Raw genomic sequence first — 25,537 nt, forward strand, 5'->3', positions numbered from 1 at the left:
TGTGCAAAGCTGTTCCCAGGAGAACCAAATTCTAGTGTGAGTTCACCTCACTTTAAGGGTTTACAGTTGTACATGTGACCGTCTCCCTGATACAACACACTACTGAACACAGCATTCAGCTGGTGTGTCAGAACTGAGGGTGAAGGGGATGGTAGGGGAACAGCTTGTTATGGCTGTAGCTACTTTCATGCCCTGTTTAGTGGGGTTGGAACAGGATTGCAGGGTGTGAAAATGTTTGATCTCCCCTGCTAGTGGGCCAAACAGACTTTCTTCAGCACACCACACCTGGTGCTGTTTGCTTGTGACTAACACTGCTTGTCCATGTTTTGCAGCCCACATTTCTGGACTACTTAAAACCACGCTCATGGTCATGTCACGTGCAGATGTAAAAGTGGTATGTTCTGGCTGCATCTTCGACACAGAAGATCAGAGTCGTCCTCCAAGCATTCGGACCAATGACCTAACTCACTACAGACTTTATTTTATAGAGGAAATTGTGCCCCCTGCTTACTGGGGAGAAACTATAATATTTTTTGTAACTCTACTGAAGCAACCCAGTTGATCTGGATTGCGACAGGCTTCACAGGTGGCATCTGGTGCTTGCTGTCCCACTTTGAGCCATTTCCATGCTAGTAAAACATTGAGCTGAAGGTGGAGTCTACTGGAATCTTACCCCTCCGGGGGTCCCCCAAGTTGCTGCTCTTCTGGACAATAGATATTCTGGTCAGATTTGCTAGTAGCTCACTGTTGGCCTCCGTCCATCTTCCTTCGCCATCCCTTTGCAATTATTTTTCCTTTCTGATAAGGGGATGTTTTGGTGGAACTCGTATTATTTGTTGGTGCCACAGCAACAAACGGGATCACAAGTGGCAGAGCAACAGATTATATGTGTCCTTGCTGTGAAAATAGCCAAAGTGTTCCTGGATGGCTTTGAGAACTACATTCTACTTATCTCAGCTGCCCAGCGATTCAAAATGGGTAGAGGAAGAGGGGATTGTCAACTTACTTGTGGTTGCATTGGAAAATCAGTTCTTTCTGGCTTTACGAGGATTTGCTGTGTTCAGAAGCAAGGCATGTGTTTGCCATTCTTATAAGTCCTTTTTTGGTTTTCATAGATGAGTCCAATCTCTGTATATAAGTTTCCAACTGACTTATGTCCCTGTGCTCTGAAGGCCCTGTGACTTGAGGAATAGTTGTTTTTTTGTTGTTTTGTTTTTGTAGCTTTTATTGTTGCTCCAAAATGATCAGTTCTCGTAATACATTTTTTACAAGTTAAAGAGCTTTTGCTTTAATTAGGCAGGTGATTTAAGGTATACAAGTTGTTAGGCTTTCTTTAGTGAGAAAGCTCTGAAATACTATGACCCAACCATAAGAAAATGCAATTGACTTTACAGGTACTTTGTGCATTCTTATTTGAAATGGCTACATCAAATCCAGTGCCAGCAGGTCTTGGTGCCTCTTGCCAGCATGTATTATAACAGCTTCTAACACCCTGTCAATGGGGAATAAGGTTAGTCCCAGTGGCTGGAGTCAGAGCTGCTTTTCCTTTCATCTGTCTGCATCTGCTCTTGCAGCAGGGAGGATTTCAGGTGAAGATCAGTTTCCTAGGCATTGCTCTCTCCTTCCAAAGAGGAAGGACAGTGCTCCCATACATACTGTTATGGGGAGAAGTATATATAGATTTGGTGTGTCAATATCTCTCTTGCAACAGCAGTTACCTGATCTATCAGGCAGAGTCCTTTCAGTTTTCCTTTCTGTGCTTAGAGTTTGACAAAGCCAGATCATAAATATTACTCAGGTACATATCTCTCCAGTTTTACTGCAGTGTCAGCTCCCATTATTGGAGGGGAAGGGTGACCTGATTAGAGGTACCTTAACTCTGACCAGAGGAATTTCTCGATTACTCAAGTGTTCTTTATGGGCCCTTCTCAGTAAGGGCTTTTCCTTACAGACCTTCAGCCTAGATATTGTATACCAGTGGCATTGGGACTCTTGATGAACTTGTCTCTCAGTCCACTTAAGACTATCTTTTGGGCTACTATTGTTACTAACCCGAGTCAAAAATAATTTCATAAAAGCTTGGTAATATTTCAACTCTTTCTGGTTTTCAGTTTCCAGTGAAAAATCCTGCTCTTCAGAACATTCATTGTGTCAGATTAAATTTGCCAGATCCGGGTTTTGCATATATGGCTCTCCTAGTTAAAAACAAACAAACTACTAGAACTGATTTACTGAAACAGTTCTGTTATATTCATAAACTCCCTCTGAAATTACTCAAACTTGGCAGTATTAGTGTATAAAATCCTGAGAATGAGATGGATTACTTTCTCCTCATTCAGTTTGAATCATCCTAAGTTTTTGCAGCTTATCTTTTAGGGGGAGAAAACTTCTGGACCAGTTAAGGAGTCAATCTCAACCCACGCTTCCTTTATAAAAATAAAGAGAGTTTTTTAAAAACAACCCCTAAACCCTCTGTGGCCAAACAGCTTTGTCACCTGCTTAATATAGGGTGAATGCAAGTCCAGTACTCTGAGTCACGGTGCTCAAAACAGTTATGTACAGATGTAATTGCACTCAAGTAGGGTGTGATAGATTGGGTACTTGATTTTTCTTGATGCCTGTGTCAGGTCTTGCTACTATCTCAGTGTTCTCAAAAGGAGATGAAATCATGGCGCTTCATGCCAAGTAGTGGCATTTCCCTCACAGCTGGCACTGTGCCATATCCCTAATGCAGAATCTCAGTGTTTGGAGCCTAAGGCTTGAGTGTCTGGCAGGCAAAACTCAACCAGAAAGAGATGCTCAGCTGTTGGAACTAGTCTTAGTTTTTGATGGGGGGAGGTTTTTAGCCTTGTAGATCAAGGCAATCTGGCAACTGTGCTGTTAAGGCATTAACGATTGGGATTGCTTTCAACTTCGTGTTGGTGGGTGTTTTTTTTATTGCTTTTCAATATGGGCTTGTTTTCGTGCTTCTGATAGCAGTGCAGGGGAAATACGAAGTCTTTTGCACGTTGCTTGTTAAATCAGTCAATTATACCATGTTTGTTTGAGAAGAGTTTTCTTAAACTGTGGGTGCCAGAGCCAGCAATGTGGTGTTCTGGCCAATAACTTGGATGCTGAGGTTTACAACTTGTCCTTTTCAAATTCTTAATAATAGTAGTATATACTGCTTCCTGTGGTTCTTCCCAGTGTAAGAATTGTGAAGCTTGCTTCCATGGTAACTCAGCCTGTTTTGAAGTGGGAGAAGCTTCCAGCTCTGGAATGGCAGCCGGGACAGCTGCGGCTCGTTGCTCAATAACATGAAGAAAACAGTATTAATCTGGTGAAACACGTCCTGGTTTTCATGCAGAAAATGCTTTGTTCTCAGGAAGGCTGTATCTGTGCAGGATCTTCATGCCTAGTATGTTCCTTTCTATTGGGGTATTTTGCTTCCAATGTCCCGAACGGAGTCCTGTGTCCGAGCTGTTAACTGTGCTGTCCTGCAAGAGCTGTCCAGATAAGGCTGTGGTGGGAAGAGGGGGGATCCTGATCTATCTTTTTTAGACAGGAAACAGCATGGTTGACATGAGGCAGTTCAGCTGTTTAATAGAAAACTGAATTGTTTGGGCTCCTGAATGTGGATGGGCCTGCAGGACGGCCGGAGGAGCGTGAACGTGCCCTGGGAGCGAGCGCACGGGCTCTCGCGTGTCCGGGTTAGGAGCCCGCTTTGGGCTGCGCCTCCAAGCCGGCCGGCTTCGGCCTCGACTCCGCTCCCTGTGCTTGCGGCCAGCCCGGCTCCCTCTTCCAGAGCCGAGGACTGGCCACGCGGGACCCAGCGGCTGGGCCTCAGGCGGCTGCCGGTGCTTCGGTGTATGCAAACTGTACCATGTTTTGTCCTGCAGAAGAGCTGTTTATATAATCTACTGTATTACAGCAGTTGAAATATATTTTGCTATTAGGGGAGAAAAAAGTTGCTGTGGCCTGTTTCTTTCTTCTTTGAGGCTCCTGAGCCCGGTGGGGGCCAGGGAAGATGTGGGGTTGCCCTCCTGGGTGGGGGCTGTGAGGGGATGTGGGTGCTGGGTGGGGGCTGGGAGGGGATGTGGGTGTCAGCTGGGGGGGCCCCCTGCGTTCCCATAGCAACATGGAAGAGCTGTGGGGCTGGTACAAGCAGCAGGTATGGGCAGGCCCCTCCATGGGAGGAAGGGTCTGAGGGCTGCAAGCCAAGGGGGAACAGGGTGGTCTGAAGCCACCTGTGCTCCTTGCTGTCCTGGCCAAGGCTGTGAGCTGCCCCCTTCCCCTTCCAGGCAGCTCAGAGCGGGGAGAGGCTGTGCTGCATGGGATTTCTCAAAGCAAAATACCAGCAAAGAAGGGTTGTCAGAGAGCTGCGGGTTGGTCATGCCCTCTCTGATGGAGGAGAGGGCTCCTGGGGAGCTGGAAGTGCTGGGGCACTGCAGGAGAGGAGTTTAGGTACTAGTCTGCTCCCAAAGCTATGCTAACTTCTCCCGGCTGCGTGCTTATTAAAGCGGAGCAGTTGCCAAATGTACTTAGGTTTGATTTTTCTGCCTTTATTTTGGGCCTGAAAGGGGGTTTGTGTGCCAAGAACTGTATCTGGTATTTTCCAGCTGTGTAGCAGATGCTCTAAAATCAGTTCTTGCCTGTGTCTCTGAGCTGCAGTGGCTACAGAAGAGCCCCATTAATCTTCTCACCCTTTCCGGGGGGGAATAGAGTGTACTGCCAAAGAGTAGTTAAGGAGAAAAAACAAAATGCTTTCTCCTGAAAGAAGGTCTTTTAGCAAATTCTTGTATTTTCTTTCCAAGAAACCATTTACCTGGCAAGATTATGCCATGGTTATAGCTCTACACACACAAACATGTATGTGAAGGCAAAGCGTAGTTAACAGAGTAAGAAACCACAATACACTGGGATGCAGCTGATAAGCAGGTCAAGGAAAGTTTAATACCAAGAGCGCTTGTAATGGACAGCGTATATTGGCAGGGTTAGTGGAAAAAAGGCTTTTCGGATGAGAATTCCTGGGGATTTTGAAGCTAATGGAAATATGATTTCTTTTTTTCTTCATTAGCAAGGCATTAATAAGAATAAAAAGTGGAAAGAGCAGTAACTGGAGGAATTCAAATACAATTGCACCTCTGGCACAGTTGTTAGATGTGTAAAAGAAGCGACCATTAACTTTAATTCTTAGTGCAGCTTGAAATGCAAAAATAAGCATCCCTGTGGTGGATGAAACATTTAGAGCAGAGCTCTTTAGCTGTCTCAGTAAACTATCATTTTGTGATGCTAAAAATTAATAAATTGCAGAAGTGGTATCTGACTTTAATGCAGTGTAATCGCAGGCGTTTATGAAGCAGTCAATGACTGTGTTAAACAGTCATTTGCTATTTAATTCTGGTTATGGAACAAATTTTTGAGTCCAATTAGATAAGGGGTAAGACACGTTCTTAAAGCATTTCCCTTGGTAGACATTTAATTGCCTCCCAGGAACCAAAGCATCAGCCGTTCCCTTGCTAACTCACCTAACATCAGACATATAAGGAGGGTGGGTTTTTTTTTTTTTTGAACAATAAATACCAAAAAGCAGGTAACCCTACAATGTACAAATGCAGGTTTAATTCTGTTTCCAGATTGTTCATTACTGAAAACTCCCTTCATTAAGTATAAAAATAAATAACTGTTCACCATGTCCCTCATTGGAGCACCAGTTCCTGGATCAAAAGTAGATGGAAGGAAAATGAGAGATGCCTTATGCGTGGTGTCTGGCAGCAAGGACCGCTCAGGTAGGACTCACTTTGAAGGCTGGTAGGGCTGGGCGTGTGGCTTGTTGACGGATCCTGCTGTTTTACAGCATCGCTTAGCATTTGTACACCCAACAGCTTGGCAAAGTTGTGCGATTAGTGCTTTTATCTCCCATGGTTTGAATGTAACTCTTGTTCTAGGCTTCACTGAACAGCTAAAATTGGGATTTGCTGCTTGTGTTTTAGATAGAGTTGCTCGTACTTTGGGGTGTGAATGGAGTAGGTGACTTCTCAGGGCTCTTCCCAGCCCTGTGTTTTATGATTTTTTTTTCTTTTCTTTCTCCAGCAGAATAAGCATGCACCTACTAAATAGGCTTTGATACGCTGTTTTCTAGAGTTTCCTGAGCTAAGGGGTACCTCAAGGATGCTCGACCATACGAGGCCTGTCTCTTCCTCCCTGGAGTATAGTTTTGTCCCAGAAGAGATTTTCCGAACTCTGACCTCTGCTGCCAGTTCTCTCTATAGGCCGGAGCACCTACGATCGCCCCAAACCACCAGAAAGGCGATGGGCTTCAAGGTGGGTGCGTTACTCCCTTTTTCTGCCCAGAACTGCCTACTTGTTAGGGGAGCGTGTTTTTCCTCTGGGCAAAATGAAAGTTTGCCAGCTCTGCAGGAGAAACGTATCTTGTCACATCGCTTTTCTCATCACACTGTTTGCTGCAGACCCTAGTTTCTTTAGCCCCGAGACAGGAGCTGTCATGTTTAGACAAGCCACCCTCAGCTCTCCTGCTGCTCGGTGCACGGATTGCTGGGAAGTGACGGCCCCGTGTGCTCCATCCACAGGGCTGCCTGCAAACCCCCGACGGGCTCTGGCATTACCCGAATCGCCGCAACAAGTTCAGGCACCTGACGGACCACCCCGTCAGCCTGACAGGAGCTGGACGGTGAGCAAGGAAGGGGTGAGGGGATGAGGGCAACAGAAAGACAAGAGCTGGGATCGCGGGGATATCGCTCTGCTGTGATATCAGATGACTGGGCCGCTTGATGCGGACAGACAAACAGAAGCGCTGTCCCGGCAGCGTTCTGGCTGGAGGGGAAAACGTTTCTTTCAGGAATAATAAATAAAAAGCCCTGCTAATTGCGCTCCTCATGGCACCATGCTTTTATAAGAGCCAGGACTCGCAGCGATATCCTGCATGATCCGGGATTAAGGAAAGAAGCTCTTCTGGCTTTAACGGGCTTAGCAGGGAAGAGCTTTACAGTCCTTTGTAAATAAGCGTTGCTTAACAACACTGGGAAGCGAAAATGTTTTGATGTTATAGAGTCTTTAACAGACGTTGGATGTGTATTCAATAGGACGATGGCAACAGACCTAAAGAATAACCTTTGGCTAGGGATAGGCAATGTGAGATTAATCTGCCTAAAACCATGATCACGCCAGTCTTTTTTTTGGCCCTGAGCAGAGTGCTTTGGCTGTAAGCCTGGCCTTGGACTGAGCAGAGCCATCTCGCACGTGGTTTTGGCGGGCAGTGAGCGAGCAGGGGGCTGCCTGCGGGCTGGCTCAGCGTACAAGCTCGTCCCTCTGTTTCAGGGACGTCTCTTACCTGTGCGACGTTGTGGCTGGCCAAGAAGATGCAAAACCGAGGACCCCCAGGAGCAATTTTTCCGAGCGTGGTCAGGAGCAAAGACGAAGCGGTGCTGCTGTCTCAGGGCTTGCCGTGAGTGATGTTGTTTCAATGTTTTTCTTCGTGGAGGGAAGAAATGGGAAGCGTCTGTAGCCCTCTCTTGATGATGCCCTGGGTTGCAACCACCTCTGAATGCTAATCCAGCAGCTTTTAGGGTAAAACTCATTGGTGGTTCTTGCAGCTCACAGCCCCCCAGCAAAGTTCATCATTAGCTATTTCAACCTGTTTTCAGATTTACATTATTTCTGTCAGGTTCTCAATGAACACAGTGGGAAATAGAAAAGCAGCCTGAAAAGCTGCTATGTAGCTTCTGCTTTCTGGGCCACCAGAAGGGCGTCCTCTTTGGGAGGAAGTGGGAGTTTGTGCACGTGGCTTATACCAATGTGTTTCATGCTCTGCTCTCTCTTCTCTACCCCTAGCAAGCAAGCCTAGCAGACAGTCTGATTCCAGAGGAGCTTCACATTGTGAAGAACAGGGGAGTTTTGCCCTTGAAGTATTTTGATGAGTGAGTGTTTTCTGATTTATAAGGATTTGTCCTCGAGCTGTAAGGCCTCAGCTTGTATCAGCTTGGAGCAGGGGGATAAAATGATGAGAGGTCGAGACAGCAGCCAGAAACCCTTCTTGCGGGAAGGGAGAGGAGGTTATAAAAAGAGTGGTTGTGCAAATCCCACACTGGTGACTAGGCTATAAGCATGCAGAGCAATGTGAACCTTCTTTTCCTTGCCTCAGCTGGTTTGGGGTGGTCAAAAAGAGATCACAGCTCCCTGTACGCTCTCGCTACTTCTCAAGGGTTTTTTCTGTGGTTGGACCTGAGTGTGGAAGCTGAGTTTGGTTTGATCCCTTGAGGCAATTTTTGGAAGCTGCCGCTGTGTTGTGTGTGTGGTGGTGTGTATGTACTTTTTTTTAATTAATGGTTTGGTTAGTCTCTCTACATTTCTACCTCCCTTTTATAATTGCTTTCTGCAGTAAAGCTGGGCTCATGCTGAGTAATTCTCATTCTTATTGGGGCTTGTACATACTCGCTAACGTCTTGAATCTAACCACTCTGGGATTTTGGTTTTTTTCTAGTTTTTCTCTTGTTTTTTAGTTTTTTGGGCCATGAATTTTGAATTGGGTTTACCAGGCCTTGCCCAAAAAAGGCTACAGAGCACTTCCTATGATGTCTCTGCACAACTTGCTAAGTTTGGAGATTCTTTCTCATTTTCCAAGGATTAAAACATTAAGAATAGGAGCAAAATTCTCAGAACTGGTTTGCTAACGTGACGTAGCAGAACACTATCTTATGACGGTTTCCTATGAAATGCGGCTCTTGTCATCAGTCTCTGGGTGGGTGTGATGTGGAGATTGGTGCCACCAATAACTTCTAAACCCAGTGGTCATTTCAGCCAATTATGATGGAGATGGGAGAGGTCTTAAAGGGAGGCTGTTCCTACAAGATTCCCGCTGAAGGGCCACCCCATTGGCCTTTCTCTGCCTCTCCCACCATGCTCAGCCTTGTGCAAACACAGGAAAGAGATTGCAGCCGAATGCAGGCTCTCTCAGCTAGCACCGGGGAGGTTGTGTTGTAATCAAGTTTTAACATTTGTCTTTATTTCAGTAAATACACAACTTTGCTTGAAGACAGTGAAAAGAAACTTCGGCTGTTCCCATCCATGTAAGTACCATCCTGTATTAAGCTGCTACCAGGAAAAGAAAAACAGCCGTGTGAATTTCATTTTCTGCTAAAGTATTGTAACGTTTTATAGAGAATAATGACATATCTCTTTCATTCGGGTCTCTCAGGAAACCTTCAGGGAGGTTAGAGGTCGTCCAGCTGATGGAGGCCATGGACAGCATGTTGGAAAAAGCTGGAGTAGACAACAAGCTAGTCGGAGTAACAGGACCTTCGCAGGTGGATAACTCCCTAGTAGCCAGACAAATGAAATCCCGTTTTCCCCAGTGTTCATCCCTGCTGTGTTTAAAGTATCTCCCAGCAGTTAGTTGTTACCCGAACCAGCTACCTGGAGATCCTGTCATAACTGGGGGTTTTCACTCCTGAGCGATTCTTCATCTCGGTCTGACCATGGCACACGTTTAGCTTGCTGGTGCAGGGGTTGCTTTCCTGACACAGGAAAAAGGATGCGTGCAGGATGCGTTGCTGTGAAGGAGCGAAGGCGCAGCGGCTGTTGTATCTCCCTGTTGTGAGATAGGCTGCTGTGTTATGGACTGGGCTTTAGAAACCTGCAGAGGTCTAAAAGCAGATTCCAGAGGATGGGGCTTATTTGCTGCTATTCTTGCACGCTGAGGGGGAAGGTTTAAATAGATAGAGTAGCGTTTTTGAAAAAAACCTGAGCTTCAGTAGGAACTGCAGCTGGAATTAGCGGAAAAGCCCCTGTGGACTCTGATGTGACAGTAGTCATGACAGTGCATAACGCTTCTGAAAATGATCTGGTGAATGCATGCAGGATGGCTTTTTCCCTTCCCCTTTCTGCCTTTAGTAGTGTATTGTCCTCAAAGGGGAACTTCTTTCAGAAGTAAGAAAGATCTGTGCTAATCTTCATTGTTAAAGGAGTAAGCTTTTTTTTTTTCCTTGTATGTTTTGTCAGCTGCACAATGTGCTGGAACTGATGAAGACAGAGCAGAACATTTACAACATAGTTTTCCATGAGCTGATTCGGCAGGTCAGCGTGGACTGCATAGAGAGAGGACAGCTGCTTTCGAAGCTCAGGTCATCCTTAGCCAAGTACCCTAATCACCCTCTTGATATGTGGCAGTATCCTGTCAGCAATAACATTAGCTCTTACAGATCATTCTTAATGTCATTGCCTAGCAGTGTTACCCTATCATAATGTAGTTGCCGTGGGGTCTGATGCCATAGGTGAAATGGGATTTCCCTGCCTAGTTAATGACCAGTGCTAATGGCCCTCCGTTCCCTAACCTGGAATTTGAGCTCCACTGCTGTGGCACCGTCAGCACGCTTGACGGCTGCACCAGCGTGGGCACCATATGGGTGTGACATTGAAGGGAAGTTTTCACGTGTTGAATAGCTGAGACTTCCCTCAAGGCCAGGGTTTCTGTGCTCTTCTCCACTGTTCACGCTCAGACTACCGTTATTTGTAGCAACTAAATTTCTCCAGAGTGTTTAAAAAACTTTAAACTTGGGTTTAAAATCCCAAGTCCAAATGGTCAATACATTGTCTTCTAGATAGCTTTACAGAGCAAAAGGAAGGGATCTTCAGGTGGGGTAAGAGAGCAGTGTTCTCAGGGAGCAAAGGTAACTTCCCTTTTTTTACACTCTTTTTGTTACAGGCAGAGGTATGTGAGTCTGCTGGAGCGGATTCCTCAACAAATGAAGACCCTCTACAAAGAAATGATGGCCCAGCGGTTGGTCGACAGACATATTGCAGAGGAGTTATTCTATTTCAAGGAATCTGTTGCACAGCTGACCAGGTCTGAATCCTGCCTGATCCTAGGAAGTTATCTCAGTGCGGTAGGCTTAGCACATTGATTTGTTCAATTTTCTAGTTTACCTCCCCTAGGAGCAGGAAATTAGTTTTATGATGTGAACCAGAGCTACAGGGACCATACTAGAGCCTCCTCACGCTCTATACTGTACCCTTTCACTGCAAGCTGTGCAGCACAGGAGTACAGAGTAACACCAAGGTCACCTCCTTGCCTTAGCACCTTGCGCAGAAAGGGTTTGCTGGAGCAATGTCTGTGCATAGGAAGAGGAGGTGTAAAGATGCCTTTCACCCTTATAGGGAGATGGTTGTGTTTGAGGAAGGGAGCCTTGCATGATAGTGTAGGGCATACCAGCCTGTGTTTGGCAGGGGAGAGCTTTTTTGGTTGTGCTACGTTGCATTCAGACTGTTCCCTGCTGTTTCAGAGAGCTGTATGAGGTACGAGAACATGACCGCAAGGTGACCAGAGAAGCAGAACAAGCTCAACAGGAGCTTGCCACAGCAGTGCGGGAGGCTGAGATGAATGCAAAGTAAGTTGCTTTCAAAGTTGAAGTCGCTGAAGCGTGCTGGCATCGTTCTCTTGGGATTGTCCGGAAGGAGATGCAAGGACTGATTTCCTTCCAGAGAAGACAGCTTGGCTGTTTTTGATAAATGCAGTTATTTTGCTGTTTATCTTAAATTCCTCAAAGGGACGTTCAGAACATAAATGTTTTTAAGCCATACAAGCTGCATTTGTTGCTCAGGTGTTGATGTTCCCATTCCTTCACTCCACGTTGGCAGCAGGTAGCTTCACAGTCTAGTAGTGCCTGCCGGTCTCAACTTTTGGGGGCCTGTGGACACCTTCACATATTTCAGAAATGGAGGATTTAGGTGGTCGGTATCAGAGCGGTGAGTGCCGAGGCGCTGGTGACTTACATGACTTGTGTCATGAAAAAAACAGCTAGTCTAGGCCCCGCAGAGATTTTTATCCTTGCCAACTGGAAATTCACCGTGGGAATATCAACAGAAAGGTGTTGTAGGGGCTCAGGGAAAAAACTGTGAATTCACAGGCTGGTGTGGGAGGTGGCTGAGGAAGGAAGGAGGGAGAGGAAGTGTCTAAGAAATGCTTTGGGAACTGGGAGAAAGACAGTAAACCTTATTAAGAAGAAAGGAGTGTGCACATATTTCATCGTCTTTCTCTTCTTGTAGCCTTGTGGAAGAGTATCGGGAGTTATATGAGTTACAGAGAGCCAGACTGGAAGAGCAGATTCTCCTGCTAAGACAAGAGAGAGACATTTGGAGCTCAGCTGCACATGACCTGGCGCTGAAGGTAGGTGCAGGAGGTCAGGCATGCACTGCACGACGTAAACCGTCATAGCTAGCAGTCGTCTTCCAAGGGAAGATTTCAATCCAAAACACGTTTCTATTTAATGCTACTGGGATCTATCACATCTCATACCTGCCCTGACATCATTTTCTGAAGTCTGTTGTATTTCACATGTTTTTGCATGGAAACCAGTTGATTCACACAGCATTTTTCGGCACAGATCTTTAGGTCCTGTGCAGGAAGCACTTCTATGAAATTAGTATTTCTGTTCAGAAATAGATTTGGCTTAAAAGTTTCCTGATCTCCTCATAATTTAGCCAGATTCCTTAGGCTTCCTCACAAAATATTATTGTGGGTTAACACTGTGCTTCCTTGTGTGAGCGTGTCTCTTGTCTGTGATCTTTCACTGTATCCCATTCAAGTTGAAAATCTGATACGAGAACTTTGGGGGCTGCCTGGGAGATAAGAAGTTTATTTGCAAGGAAAGGGAACTCAGTTGCTTGAGTTCCACTTCTTCAGTAATAAAGCTGCTGTGTTACTATCAGAGTTGCATCATGCTCCAATACCTCTCCTCTCCGAAGAGTACAGTGCGAATAATAAATGTTTCTTTCAGGTGATAGATAGAAACCGGCTCATATTGGCTCGCAGGCTCTATGTTAGTGAAAAGACACTGATCAAACTTCTCAAACATTTCATAGTCCTCTTGGCATCACAGGTAGGGACCTGTCTGCGATGGGTAACTGCTCCAAATGTTTGCATGGGTGTGAAGGTTTATGTAGCTCCCTGGATCTCAGTGAAGCATTCACCACTCTGGCTGTGATTTGAGCTTTCAAATCTTGGTCTGGGTTCAAGTGAACACAAAGATTTGAATCAGTTTTCTTTCCTCCTGCTTCTTTCCTCCATGCCCCTACGTTCTCCTTGATGCTTTTCTTATTCCTTTATTTCCCCTTTGTGGCTTTCCCTGTTCCATATCCACAAAACCAAAACAGATCAATGCTAGTATAATTTTGGCCTCGGAGGTGTGGGGGCTGCGTGGTCTCCGCATAGCATACAGGCAGCAAGAAGTCAGGTACCTGGTTCTGGCGTGCCCTAGGAGGGTCAAGCACCCTCAGGCCGTGCCCAAGGGTTTGTGGGGGCTGTGCTGTGAAGATGCAGAAGTTTCCCACCTCCCAGATCTCTGACATATATATGTCTCAAAATAGCTCAGGCAAAGGAAGAATTCATTTGACTCAGATCAAACCTATCACGACAACATTTCCTTTTCCCGTTCTCCTACCTGGTGCCTGCAGGACACAAGAGACCTTGCTGATCTGCAAGAGGAGACTGAGCAGTTCAGACAAATGCTGGGACACATTGGAGCAGAAATAGACTGCTGTGAGGAATCCGGCAAGGAGAAACTGCATGCTGTCCGACGAGGCCTCACCAGGTGGCTTCAGTACTTCCAGGACAACATCTTGTGAGTGGCCCGGAAGGGCTAGGTGACAGCAGCCGGTTCCCTCCACCTTTGCTTTGTGGCAGCCAGTGTCACCGGCCCAGTGCAAAGGCTGCCCTGACTTTGTGACTCTCAGGGGTAGGGCGATTTGGTGTGGTCCACAATTTGCATGTCCCTCACTGCTCTACTTTTCTGTTTGATACATTTATTTTGATAATCGAGCGCCTAACAGATATTGGTACCTCCAAGATAATGCTGGAAGTTCATGGTTGAATTTGGTGGAAAGGTTGCTGCTGACCCAGCGGAGCAAGGATTTTACCTTCTGTGGACCAGAGTTCCCTATCTGAGCGTTTTTCTTCTGTGACTGTCATGACGGGATTTTTCTGTTTGGTTAATTTTAACCTGAATGCGCATGTATTAATGCTTCTGATGGAGCGGTATGGACCAAATGAGACGCTGAGAGTCTTGAGACTTCAAACCCAAGGTCTCTTAGTATGTTAACGTAACTATATTTTGCAGACTTCTTGTTCCTCTATTGCCATATGTTAAATACAGTAAAATGTAACTGCACACACATTGTTTGATATATTTCATTCATAGACTTAATAAAGGTTCACGTTTCAGCATGTGTTTGAATTAGATTTTTCTTCTTTGCTGGAAGTAACATATTTTCTTAACTGTCACCCAGTGCTTTTGTGATGTTAAGTGAGAGAACAAAAATCCCTGGCTGGGTAGAGCCTCCTGTTTTTTACTTCTGTTTCAAGTTACAATTTATATCACAAACTCAGTATGCATAGAGTAAATCTTCGCTTTTGGCTTTACATTGGCTACTGGAGGATTTCTTTTCTTTCATCTCTCATCCCTTTCTTCCCTCTTTGCTTTAGTTCCTCTCCGGTGAAGGAAGAGCTATTGGATGAAATGCTGCAAGATATCAAGAATTTGGAAAATGTAAGATTTCGGGGTTTGGCCATATTACTGAGTGATATCTGCTCAGCAAATTACCACTTGTCAGCTGAGCCACAGTGAGCATCTGTGCCCATCGCAAATGTGCGGGAATACATATCAGCTTAAAGCTTTTGTTCTGAGGCTTAAGCTAAGAGTCTACATGTGAAAAGTTATAATGGACTGATACCATAGTTCAGCTGAAGCATTAAACTGACTCGTGCATCTGAGCACTGTCTGACTGACAGCTGTGGTGACTGATAAATGATATTAATCTGTAGAAGCACTCAGATGGATAGAACTGTCACCCTCGTGGAATAAGTTTCTGGTTTTTTGTGCTATTTGCTTGGACTGTGACAGCCTTACAGTCGTGGATCCTTGTACTTCTTACCTGGTTTCCATCGCCTTTCTCTTGCAGCTAAGAGGAGGCCCAACTTTTAGGGGCATGACAAGCTTGCTGCTTTTCTTTCAGATGTTAAATGAAGACCTGCAGCAGTATGAAGGGGAGGTGTACCTAACAAAAATGGAAAGTCTGAAGAACGTTGCCAGGCTACAGGAACACTGGACCAAGCTAGGACACACAGTGCTGAATCGACACCGGGACTTCAATGGAGCATTGCCTCCAGAGCATGCTGCCATGGAAGAAATAAATCAAAGAGCATGTGAACTCTGCCAACAATATCAAATAAGGATAAGTGGGGATAATGGTAAGAAATGACTAGTTTTGCCATGCAGTCTTCCCTCGGGTACGCCAGGAAAAGTACTGCGTAATAAAGAACCAGTTGATGTAATCTGTTTTGGCTTTTCCCTTAAAGCCAAAGTCTGACCCTCAGATACGTACTGGGAATGAAGAGAGTTCAAGGGATCTTCTCTGAAGAGTTTTGACTCACAATTGCACATAAAAAGCGTATTTGAACTTTGAAATGCAGTAAAGTGCAATCAAAGAGCAATGCGATACAGATGTGATGTGGGGAAGTTGTGTGTCACATTCAGAAGGAATGTGTTCAGCCTGTGATTATGTGGCTAACATGTGGAAAAGAAAATAAATGCAAAAGGAAAGAATAAATATTTAAGTTTGAAACTAAAAAGTTGCTTTGGAGATCATTAACCAGAAAACACTGTCTCGGAGCAGAATACTTCTTTTATTGCCATATCACTAATATAGGATTATCTTAATCTAGATACTGAATTATCCTGACTAAAAAAAAACACGTAAATAAATGTTTTCATTGCTGATAATAAAGTTATCCTGTTCTGTGTAAGATGACAAACATTTGGGTGATTTGCAACTAACCTTCTCGGCCTTTGCCTGTGGAAGGCCTTGACGCGTTTCTGATTTCAGAATTTTTATCTCTGTTTTCTAATAGTCTTATTTCCTTTTAGCAAACTAAAGCTAAACTGAACATGTGTTGTCTAGAACTACTACTCATATTTGCTAAGCTGCTTTTCATACTGTCATCTTATTCTTTCACTTAAGATTATCCTGTGCTTTTTTTCTATATTATCTCATACTGTTATATTTAGGCTCGTGAAAGGAGCTGCGATAGAATGGTAAGTCTGTCCATCGTAAGAGGCTGCCAAAGGAATTAAACACTCCTAGTAGTTCTCATTAGCAAATGAGACAAAGAAGAAGAAACGGGGACATGCCTGGTCAGATACCAGTAGAGCAAAAAGTTAATAGCACATTGTCAGTAGTCTTGATATTTCATGGCGATCTGATCAAAGGGCTCGGCAGTACACTGCAGGCCTCTTATTCCAAATCACCTCAGTTAATGAAGCCTAGAAAAAGGGGTTTCAGCTTATTTTAACGAGAGCTTTGGGGGCTGGACCAGAGCAAAAGTATTCTCTTAATCCATACAGGGTAGTTTGAACTGCTTGGACTCATTGTTGTGTTGTAATTTAGGCAAGGCAAGGTATCTCTTCTCTTTAGATTGTAGCTCTGGTAAAAGCTGGTGAAAATCAGAGGCAGAGGGTAGCCTTCTTACCAGTCTGGACACCTCAGCGCTGCATCGGCATGTCACATGTCTCCCGATCCAGAGCAGAGGTTAACCACTTCTACCCCGCAGCAGTGTGATGGGGAAACAGAGATATGCGTCACATTCATTAAAATGTTATGGAAGTTGCCCTCTTCTTCCGTGTATGTAACATGACGCCTATGCCACTAGATGTCCTGGAAGGTCAGGGCTTTAGCAGGATTTAAAGGAAGTTTAAACATTGTGCGTGGATATCAAGAGAAACTGTTGTTACATTTCAAGCCCGCTCCCCAACAAAGAGGGTGTTCATCGGTGTATGCCAGGTGAGTGAGTGAACGGGTAACTTATGCCTTTGCCCAGGCGTTTTGCGCATCTGTGTACTGTATCACCTTGGACTAAGCGTCTTTGAAGAATCATGTTTTAACTGCAGAGCTTTTTTGAAGAGATTATATTAAGCCATTATATCCCGTTATGCAACCAGGGAGCCAAATCTGCAAAAGACAAGAAGGAAAGTCAGGGCTTTAAATCAAGCCTATTTTCTTTCAGCTTACTTTAAATTCAGTGCTTGTCAAACAGTTCATTCTTCGTATAAGTCTAGGCAGTTCCCACATAGGCTGTTCTTCCTTCTTGGCATAGTGCTTTGAATTGACCTTTATTTTTGTTGGCTGAAAGAATGTAATTAAAGGTTCTTATTTTCTTCCCCTCCAGGCACAACTAAAATTTTGACACGCTTGGTGAGAAGTATGGAAGACTGGTTAGTTAGGGTGCAAAAGCTGAAGCAAGGTTGTGACATGCATGAATCTGAGCTGCAGGCCTTTCGTCACCCCCTTCCCACATGGCTGGCCCAAGTGAACGCATTGATGAGCTTCATAGGCTCCAGCCAGTTGCATGAAAATGAGAATGACAAGCAACCACATCTCCCGTAAGGATAGGGTGCTTTGCTGTGTCTGGGGTGGCCTTATACTGTGAACTACACACACAAAAAAAGCAAAACGTTCTTTTGTGGGGAACCCCGCAGGGGAAGCTGGCAGTGGGATACAAATCATCAGTCAAACTGTTGAAATGATCAGTGACTGCCTTTCATCTGCTTTGATTTGGCAATATCTGTGGAAACAGTTGGTGGCTTCAATATCGCTTCTGGAACATCACGGTCTTCCTCAGAACTGCCACCTGCCTGACATGTGAAGAAGACACAAAATATGTGATTTATTTACAGCCAGGTTTGTTGGGGGCAAATCTGCTTTGTGGTGCTCCATTATCTTTGGTAATGCTTTATTTGCAGAGCGCACACATAATGTATACATAAAAGGTTACTTACAAATGACAACTTTGACCATAACTACAGCATTTACAAAATTGCCTGTTCCCAGTATATAACACACTAAATGTTTAGTTTTCCTTGAGTTGGGAATCAAAAGGTATTTTTGAGACAGGAGCTCCTCTGGTTTGGTGCACTAGGGGTCACTTTTTCTGTATTTTTTTTCTTGGTTTTTTTTTTTGTTTGTTTGTTTTGTGTGTTTTTTCAGAGTGGTACCCAGAGAAGTGTTTAAGATGATTCGGCAGTGGATTCTGTCCATGAATAGTGAAATTGAGAAGAACATCACACATCTTAACCACGAAGTAAGTGCAAGCCTGAAACGGCTAGGAATGAGAGCACTGCATCTAGTATTCACTCTGTCCTTTAGTTTTCTTCTGCCCAGAGCACAGTTGTGAGGACACCTCTTTTCTACTTTGACACCTTCGAGTTAACAATTGTGGCTTTCCTCTTCCAGTCGAGGGAGCATAACAGGACTCCTCTAATAAACTTGGTGCGCTGCTACTCGCATAGCGGAAGGTCTTCTTCGATCTAGTGCATGAATACAAGCTCCCCCCCCACATCTTTGCCAAGCATTTCTTCTGGAATAATATTGCTATTTCCTGTTCAGAGAGCTGATTTAGCTGCTAGATCTCTATTTTTTTTTTTTTTTTTAGGATTGTAGAAGAGCATTTTTTTCCTATGTCCTGTCAATGTGATGTGTGGGGGGGGGTGTGTTATTTTTTTCTTTTGTCTATATGTAGCTGAATTCTGGACAAGGGAGAGTGCTATGTGGCTGATAACCAGCTTATGATCTTCTAAAGAACTGAGAGAAGGATGGATCCATAGTAGGAAAAGATGTGTTGGCAGTGGGAAAGAAAATTGGGGGGAAAAATGGTAAATGCAAGTGTTTCTATCTTTAGGCTAGTTTACAAATGAAATTAGTTTGGACCTTGAGGTATGTGAAACGCTACTGATTTCCAAATACTTGGTAAGACCTTTATTACTGATTTAGATTTGCTTTGTTTTGTGCAGGTGACTGAACTGCACAGAAACTTGACGCTGTGGCTGGCAAATTTGCTGAGATACATGGTCCCAGACCGTTTGTGCTGTGAGTGTCCCCAGCGGACAGATACTGATATGGAAGAGGAGCTCCGATTTCTGAGTGCTTGTAAGCTAGAGGATGAAGCTGAAGGGCTGGTTGCCAAGATCAGCAGACTCTCTAGTTATATGATCAGGTATTAATAGAGGTTTTTAATTTCATCTAGGGGGGTTTTCTCTAGGGAAACTGTGTGGCGTGTGGTGAGAGATTCATCATGGTAATAGGTCCCATCAATTTCCAGGAAAGCAAGAGGGGTTGGATGAAAAAGGGGTTCCAAATTTTGTTTTCCTTAGATCCTCTCCCAGGTCCTAAATGTGCTTTCTTACTGGGAAAATGCCTAGAGGACTTGCTGCCTATGTCAGCCTAGTGCTGTATTTCTGTACTTAGAGACTGCGATGATGTTACAGACTTGGGGTTGTGACTTCACTTGCAAAGACGAGAGGTAGCTGAGGTTTGGCGCATCTAAAGGGAATGGCTGTCCCTAACTTATTTCCTGCTGGCATCTGTGATTGCAAGGGCTTTGCCCACACTGTTGAGGATGATCTCTGGAGGACGTAAGGGCAGTGCAGGCAGTGAGCCTGCAGTCTAGAACCCCAGAGCACAGCCTCTACCCTATCCAGAAGCAGTGCTCACGTGTCCTCCATGGGTTAGTACAGCACAGGCACAGACAGGCTGTCTGGAAGGTCTCTATGTGAGTGGGGCTGGTGAGGATGGCTCTTCTTGAGACTTCTTGTGTGCCCAGGTCTCGAGACAGCCCGTGGGTCTTGCTGAGAGCAACAGGCTCCTGACTGAAGGGAATAGAGCATTTGAGGGCATGGCTGCAGGGCTGATGGCATTCTGCATCTCTGCAGCTGCTGCCAGGAGATTGTCGGTGCCATCGTTCGAAAGAAACAGTCAGAGACAGGTTTACAAGATGATGCGGAGCTGCAGGAGCTGAATAAGATCAAGGTAATAGGTGCCTGCATTTCCAGCTGTCCGTGTCTGGGGTGGACTAGCCTGCATTTGCTTTGTGAAAGGTAGAGATAAATACACGTAAAGGCTTCAAGAAGAAGGAAAACGCCTGCTGCTCCCCCAGTCCTCAACGTTTCCTACTAACTCTGCAGCCTTGGAGAGCCCAGAATTTTGATAAACTTGGGTCGTGTTTAGTTACATTTTCCTTACCATGTTGCAGGGTACATACTTAAGGGCTTTTCTGTTAGATTTATTGTATGAATAGCAGTAGATGCAGCTCAGATTTAAGACTTCCGAGCCATGCATGTCTAGACTCGAGCAGTACTTAAGAGTTCCTGGATGTGCTTGATGCAACCTACCCTTCCACTACCTTGTGCAGGCAGCTGGCCTTACCTGCCTCTTTCTTATGCTACACTTTCTTGCATGTGCACAATGTGTAGAAAGATAACTTGCTGTTACTCAAAGCATATGTTAATGGCAGTGTCTTGTTTTGGAGCACCTGGGGGATCATGGCAGCATACATCTTCCATCTTCTTCTTGTAATCGCAACCACAATCGTCTCTAGTGCTTAGGTGAGCTTTGTCTATGCTTTAGGAATGTGAAACGTAGACCCTTCCAGAAGCCCAAGGCTGTGTTGAGCACAGGACAGATGATATTGCTTTAAGGAGAGTAAGGGATCCTTTGCAGGGATTGAAAATAACTTTCCACAGAGCTTCTGTTCTCTGTTAGCTCAGTAAGTGGAAAAATTAGCGCTTAGGATTTACACTCACTTCTTCCACAGGGTAGAGCAGTGGCCTGACAGATCATCCTCAGGGCTGGGCTGAGGAAGAGCTTGTTGAATGAATTAATTGCTGTGAGTGATTAGCCAGTGACAGATGCCATGTCTCAAAGTTTGGAGAAATGTGTCTTCCTCCTTAGGGGGAGGATGCAAGAGTCCAGTTTGGTCCTTGGAACAGATAAAGGTAGAAGGATGAAGTTGTTTAGCGGAATGAATGACTAAGGTCACAGATGTTTTTACTACTCAGTAAGCCTTCTTTTCTGTTATGTCTTCCCAGATTGAGTGCTGTAATTGGATTCAAGCGTGTAGTCTTATCCTTTCAGAGATCAAAGGCGCTCCAGTCTCCTTTCTGAGTTTAGAAGAGCTGAAAAAACTCTTTGGCTCAGAGGTATATAAGACCGCATTTGTTATTCTAGGTTGAACCAGTTTGAATGAAGACCTGTTTCAAAAATTTTTCTTCAAGAAGCAGCTACAGTTCAGTTTGGGGGGGGGGGGTTGTAGCATGTGTGAGAGAGGGTGAGAGACTGGTTAGCTTTGCCTAGGTTAGCTAGATGGACAAAGGGAGTGTGCTACTAACTAGACCCTTATGGTGTCTTACAGGTGTTGCAATTAAAGCTTAACCTTAAGGACCCTGTCACTTCTTCATCTCAGGAAGGGCTTGAAGCTGAGGACATCAACAGTGATAAGAAACCCATAACAGAGGAAGAAACATTAGAAGTAAGGAGAAAATTGCTATTATGCAGGTGACTAGTAGCTGCAGTATGCTGCGTTCTAGCAGGGCCTTTTTTATGTTCCCTGTATGCTGTGTGAAGTGTGCTATTACAGCCGCCCTGAGCTAGTGTTATTTCTCCTATTTCTTGTTCATTTTCTCTCTCAGCAGCAGCCAGGGGCTGGCACTGATTACCTGACTGAGGGCGATGAAGCAACCACAGACATGATCAGATATGTGGGACATGACTTCAACATCCACCTGAAGTCCCTGAAGTCAGACATCGTTTCAGTTACAGGGGTAGGCGCCTCCACCACACCAGTGGTTTTAGCCTGTGGGCAGAGAGCTGGAGCTGGAGTTTAGCACCCTAGTCAGTCTGTTAGCAGACCCCATTCAACACTTGTTTCAGACCCTGCTGGGGCAGTGCAAGGTGCTTGTATTCTTTGATTCTTTTCTTACAGATATAAAATACCCATTGGCACCGTTGCCGCTGCCTCGGTTGGTCTGCCTGACTCATGTATTACTGCCCTGCACCATGGCCCCAGGACTTCCATGGGACCAGTGATGAGCAGAGTGTGTGGTCTGGGTCGGGTCTACCAACAGAGATTGAGTGAGGGCTGGCAGCACTTCCAGGGACGGTGAAAATGATACGGAGGCTGAACATGTTGAAGGGGAGTTGAAGAGGGATCAGGGATTCAGGGAGGTCCCAGAGCAACAGGCAAGCAAGAAGTTCAGGTTGTTTTGGCCAGCTATGCCTGCTGGGTATTCTTTGGAAGAGGACTCCAGGCTAAAGGCCTGTTTTGGTTAAGTTGCTCTGCAGTCAGAAGTCATAGGGCCTGATTTCTGCAGTCAGTCGCTAGCTGGTTAATCATCCGGAGTGGGGCAGAGATGTACAGGAACTGTGGATCTTTGACAAACTGTCACTGGATGGTCCCACTCCTCAAGCGTGCTGTATTGGCACGGAGCTGAGCATGCCCTGCCCTTTATGCTCTACAGGTGGGTGGCTGGTGCAGAGTGATGGTGGCAGTCACAGGAGCATGTCTTTATGGACCTTGATTTTGTTATAGAAAAATGAATCCCTGGAAATCACAATTAACTCTCCAAAGCTTAGAATAGGAGCCTTTTAACAGTTATATTTCCACAGAAATTATGATTGCCTGCTTCATCTGAAGCACACTAAGTATCTCGTGCCTTGTTGGCCCTTTTGAGGAGCTGTCTCTTTCTATTCTCTGTCTCCTTTCTTTTTTTTTTTTTTTTTGACTCGTAGTCCAGCCACAGCCATCTCTGACCTCCAAAACCCAATGAACCGCACTGGCAACTTAAGACCTTTAGCCAGTGAGACATTCATGTCTGAATCAGAAAAGCATTTAAGACTATTTTTAAGGCCAAGATATGAGCAGATCCAATCAAAATGAAGTGTTTGAACTAGCTCCTGTTTTTACCTGCTTTGCTGACACTGAGCTCTTGTCTGTGTCCTGATTGTGCACGGTGCACCAGCACCAACCCGGCACATGTTGCAGATGAAACGTGGCATTGTTGGTTTCGTGTTCACTTATGGAAGGTTTTGCTTTTCCCAACCAGAGGGAGATGACTGCCACCAAGTCGTCGACCTCCTTTTCTCAGAAAGAGTTTGAAGCCCTGGCAATGGTGGAACATCTTCAAGTACAGCTCCTGTGAGTACTGGTCCTGTACTGGAGGCATGAGTAGGGCAGGGTTTCATCCTAGGCAAGTGGCTCTTCTGGTCTCTGACATTCTGCTTCATTCATCTCTACTGGCTTAATTTTGAATTTCCTTCTCTTCTCCTTGTCTTCGGCCAGTCATTGTGATTTATGTTAGCTAAAGACATGACCTATTTTACTTTAGGACTGGAGCTGTCGCTCTGTGCGCAGATTGTTTGCTCTGTGCAGCAGCAGAGATATTCAGCATATAGTTTTGTGCAAGATGTCTCAATTGGTCAGGTCCTGTTAGCATTTGCAGAGCGCTATGCGGATTGCAGCTAAGTGCTTTCTTGGCCCACCAGTGCCCAGGAGCTGGGTAGGCATAACTGTGTAATGTTGTGCCTAAGCATGAGGAACACAGTGAAGAAGCACCCAGGCGGCTCCACGCAGAATCATAGCGTGGTTTGTCATGAGCCTAGTCTAATGACTTCTTCCATGCCTACACAGGTTCGAACATATCTGCATTACATTCCCTCACGCTATCTGCTTTACCTGTGATTTTGCATTGTCTAGGTTATCCCTGCCCCATTAGCCTGGCTAATAGATTTGACTGTACTCTGTATTTATTGTACAATGAAGATCAATACCTCGCCTTTGCTAGCAAACACTGAATTTTAAAAGGAATTGAATTTGCAGGAATTGCATAGCTGTGCCATGAAGTCCCCATTTGCTATTATTAGACCTTCTAATAATGCCATTCTCTGACTCTTTAAATGTGCTTTATAGAGTCAGTCAGTTCTATTGAAAGATTTTCTAAATCTTTCTTTTGAATATCCTGCCAGCAGCTGCTTAGATTCAGGTTTCAGCATTATCTTGGCTTTTGCATTTCAGAGAAACAGAGATCCGTGCTCAGAATGCAGAGGAGAGATCAGAAGGTCTTGAGGAGAAGCTGGAAGGAGCTCTGGAGAGAATCCAGGAGTTGGAGAAAGAGCTGGAGAAAGAGCACAAATCTGTCCCAGAAGCAACACCTAAACAAGGGAAAGGTCAGGAGAATCAATGGTTTGAACCTTCTCCTGGACTCGGAGAGAGAAGCAAACTGAGCCACTTCATTCATCTCGCATTTAGTGTAGGACCATCCTTTCCTAGGCACATTCTAGGGTTTTGTTGTTAGATGCCAAACAAGGCGGCTTTTACCATTCCCCCAGGAGATGATTTTAAACTGGGGCAATAGGAACTGTTGGACTCGGCCTGCTTCTGAGAGAAAGTTATTTTGTTTGGGTACTGATGCAGGCTCTTTCTAGGACAGCACTGTAACTGGCTTTATCTTCCTTGCAAGTAAGCATTCCTTGTTACAGTCAGGATGATCTGTTTAGGGACACTGATTCCTGGGTGCAAAAGAAAGTTTTCCACATCCTTCTCTCTCAAAGGCCACAGACCTTCATGTAGATAGCTTTTGGACCTGTCATCAGAGTTGTGCCGGCTTCCATATCCTGTCACCCATAGCAAGGGTACTCCTTTGCGCTACAGAGGAAGGTGTAAAGAGGCAGCAGAAGCCAGTGGAGGTCTGAGAAAGCTTCCTCTGTTTGCTGTACAGAACTCGGGCACAGCATGGTCCTGGCTCACACAGGCAATGTATCCTATCTCTGACATAAAAGCAGGGCGCGGAGGCCAGTTTGTTTGTTAGTAATGTAATACCCTGGGCACGCTTTTACTCTGTGGTATTTTTAATGGCTTCATTTTGTTGTTGTTTTTTTCTTTCAGAAAAAGTTTTTCAAGAAAGAGTGTCAGAAGCCCTGGCCCACTCAACTTCACCCAAAGCTTCTACCTCTGGCCGATCCAAGAAACCCCGCAAAACCAAACAATAAAGAGTAGCAATGCCCAAGGAAAGCTTCTTAGAGCCCGTTTATAGTAGCATCTCACCCCCTGACCCACTGCCTTTACCTCTTCCTCCACTACCGCAATGTCTCTGTGCCTGTTTTTTACACATACAGTAGACTCTGCACTCCCTAGAATTGCTCATCTCGCTGTAAATGTGCAAACAGAAGCACGACAGCAATATTCCTCCCCCTCAGTCCACTCTGATGCATTTATACTGTTTCTCCAGCGGATTCTGCCACTTCCATACTTGTCTCTGCTTATCCTCTGCTTCCTCTAAATGAATTTGTAGCTTATCTTCCTGCAATACTATTGCTGCCTCGACTTTCTCCTACCCACATCTCTCCTGCCTGTTACCCCCCCCCCGCCCCGCCCCAACTGCCTTGCCCTGTGCTTGGCTCCTCTTTGTATTCACCAGTCTTCTCCTGTTGCTCCATCTTATTCTGCCTCACTCTGTGTGCAATCTGACAAGTAAGTCGTTTGCACCTCTTTCCTCGCATATTGAGGGTTTTTTTTCTTAGTGTCAGTGTGGCCTGGTTGCAAGTCGCTCAAGTTGCACCCTCTTGACCAAATTCAGAATGCTGGCTAGATTTCTGATCGCTAATTCTTTCATTTTCTTTCCCATTTTTGTTTTTAGCGTAAATAAAAGTTGCTGTTTTCTCTTGT

The 25,537-nt window shown here is 45.1% G+C and overlaps 2 protein-coding genes across 18 annotated transcripts in view; both read left to right on the forward strand.

The window, feature by feature from the left end:
* SOAT1 (sterol O-acyltransferase 1) overlaps positions 1-3,295 on the forward strand; it is a 30,778-nt gene extending 27,483 nt beyond the window's left edge. For all 14 annotated transcript variants that reach the window (XM_009672727.2, XM_068951799.1, XM_068951795.1 and 11 more), the window contains one exon: positions 333-3,295. In XM_009672727.2, coding sequence (XP_009671022.2) covers positions 333-389 — 57 coding nt within the window. In that variant the 3' untranslated portion in view covers positions 390-3,295. The remainder of the gene's footprint in view (positions 1-332) is intronic.
* Positions 3,296-4,077: 782 nt separating this feature from the next.
* On the forward strand, positions 4,078-25,537 carry AXDND1 (axonemal dynein light chain domain containing 1). 4 transcript variants are annotated; one of them, XM_068951792.1, is made up of 25 exons: positions 4,079-5,768; positions 6,122-6,303; positions 6,570-6,670; positions 7,318-7,444; positions 7,831-7,916; positions 9,009-9,065; positions 9,194-9,302; positions 9,997-10,118; positions 10,700-10,840; positions 11,277-11,381; positions 12,040-12,160; positions 12,771-12,872; positions 13,447-13,613; positions 14,474-14,537; positions 15,004-15,238; positions 17,213-17,426; positions 18,031-18,124; positions 18,834-19,036; positions 19,752-19,848; positions 20,907-21,017; positions 21,230-21,346; positions 21,507-21,638; positions 22,920-23,011; positions 23,888-24,039; positions 24,758-25,537. In XM_068951792.1, the coding sequence occupies exons 1-25, from the start codon at positions 5,672-5,674 to the stop codon at positions 24,859-24,861; spliced, it is 3,132 nt and encodes a 1,043-aa protein (XP_068807893.1). In that variant the 5' UTR covers positions 4,079-5,671; the 3' UTR covers positions 24,862-25,537. The 4 variants fall into 4 exon arrangements, 2 of the variants coding, with proteins under 2 accessions (XP_068807893.1, XP_068807894.1); XM_068951793.1 differs by lacking the exon at positions 12,771-12,872; XR_011142410.1 differs by lacking the exons at positions 23,888-24,039; positions 24,758-25,537 and having other exon boundaries at positions 4,078-5,768; positions 13,360-13,613; positions 21,230-21,372; positions 22,920-22,934.

The sequence above is a fragment of the Struthio camelus genome, chromosome 8 (assembly GCF_040807025.1).
Source record: "Struthio camelus isolate bStrCam1 chromosome 8, bStrCam1.hap1, whole genome shotgun sequence".
In the NCBI taxonomy this organism is placed as follows: domain Eukaryota; kingdom Metazoa; phylum Chordata; class Aves; order Struthioniformes; family Struthionidae; genus Struthio; species Struthio camelus.

Coding starts and splice junctions, on each gene's coding strand:
- AXDND1 (XM_068951792.1), top strand. CDS start 5,672: ATGTCCCTCATTGGAGCACCAGTTCCTGGATCAAAAGTAGATGGAAGG. Junction 15,239..17,212: donor AAGGATAAGTGGGGATAATG/GTAAGAAATGAC, acceptor CTTCCCCTCCAG/GCACAACTAAAATTTTGACA. Junction 21,639..22,919: donor ACATCGTTTCAGTTACAGGG/GTAGGCGCCTCC, acceptor TTTCCCAACCAG/AGGGAGATGACTGCCACCAA.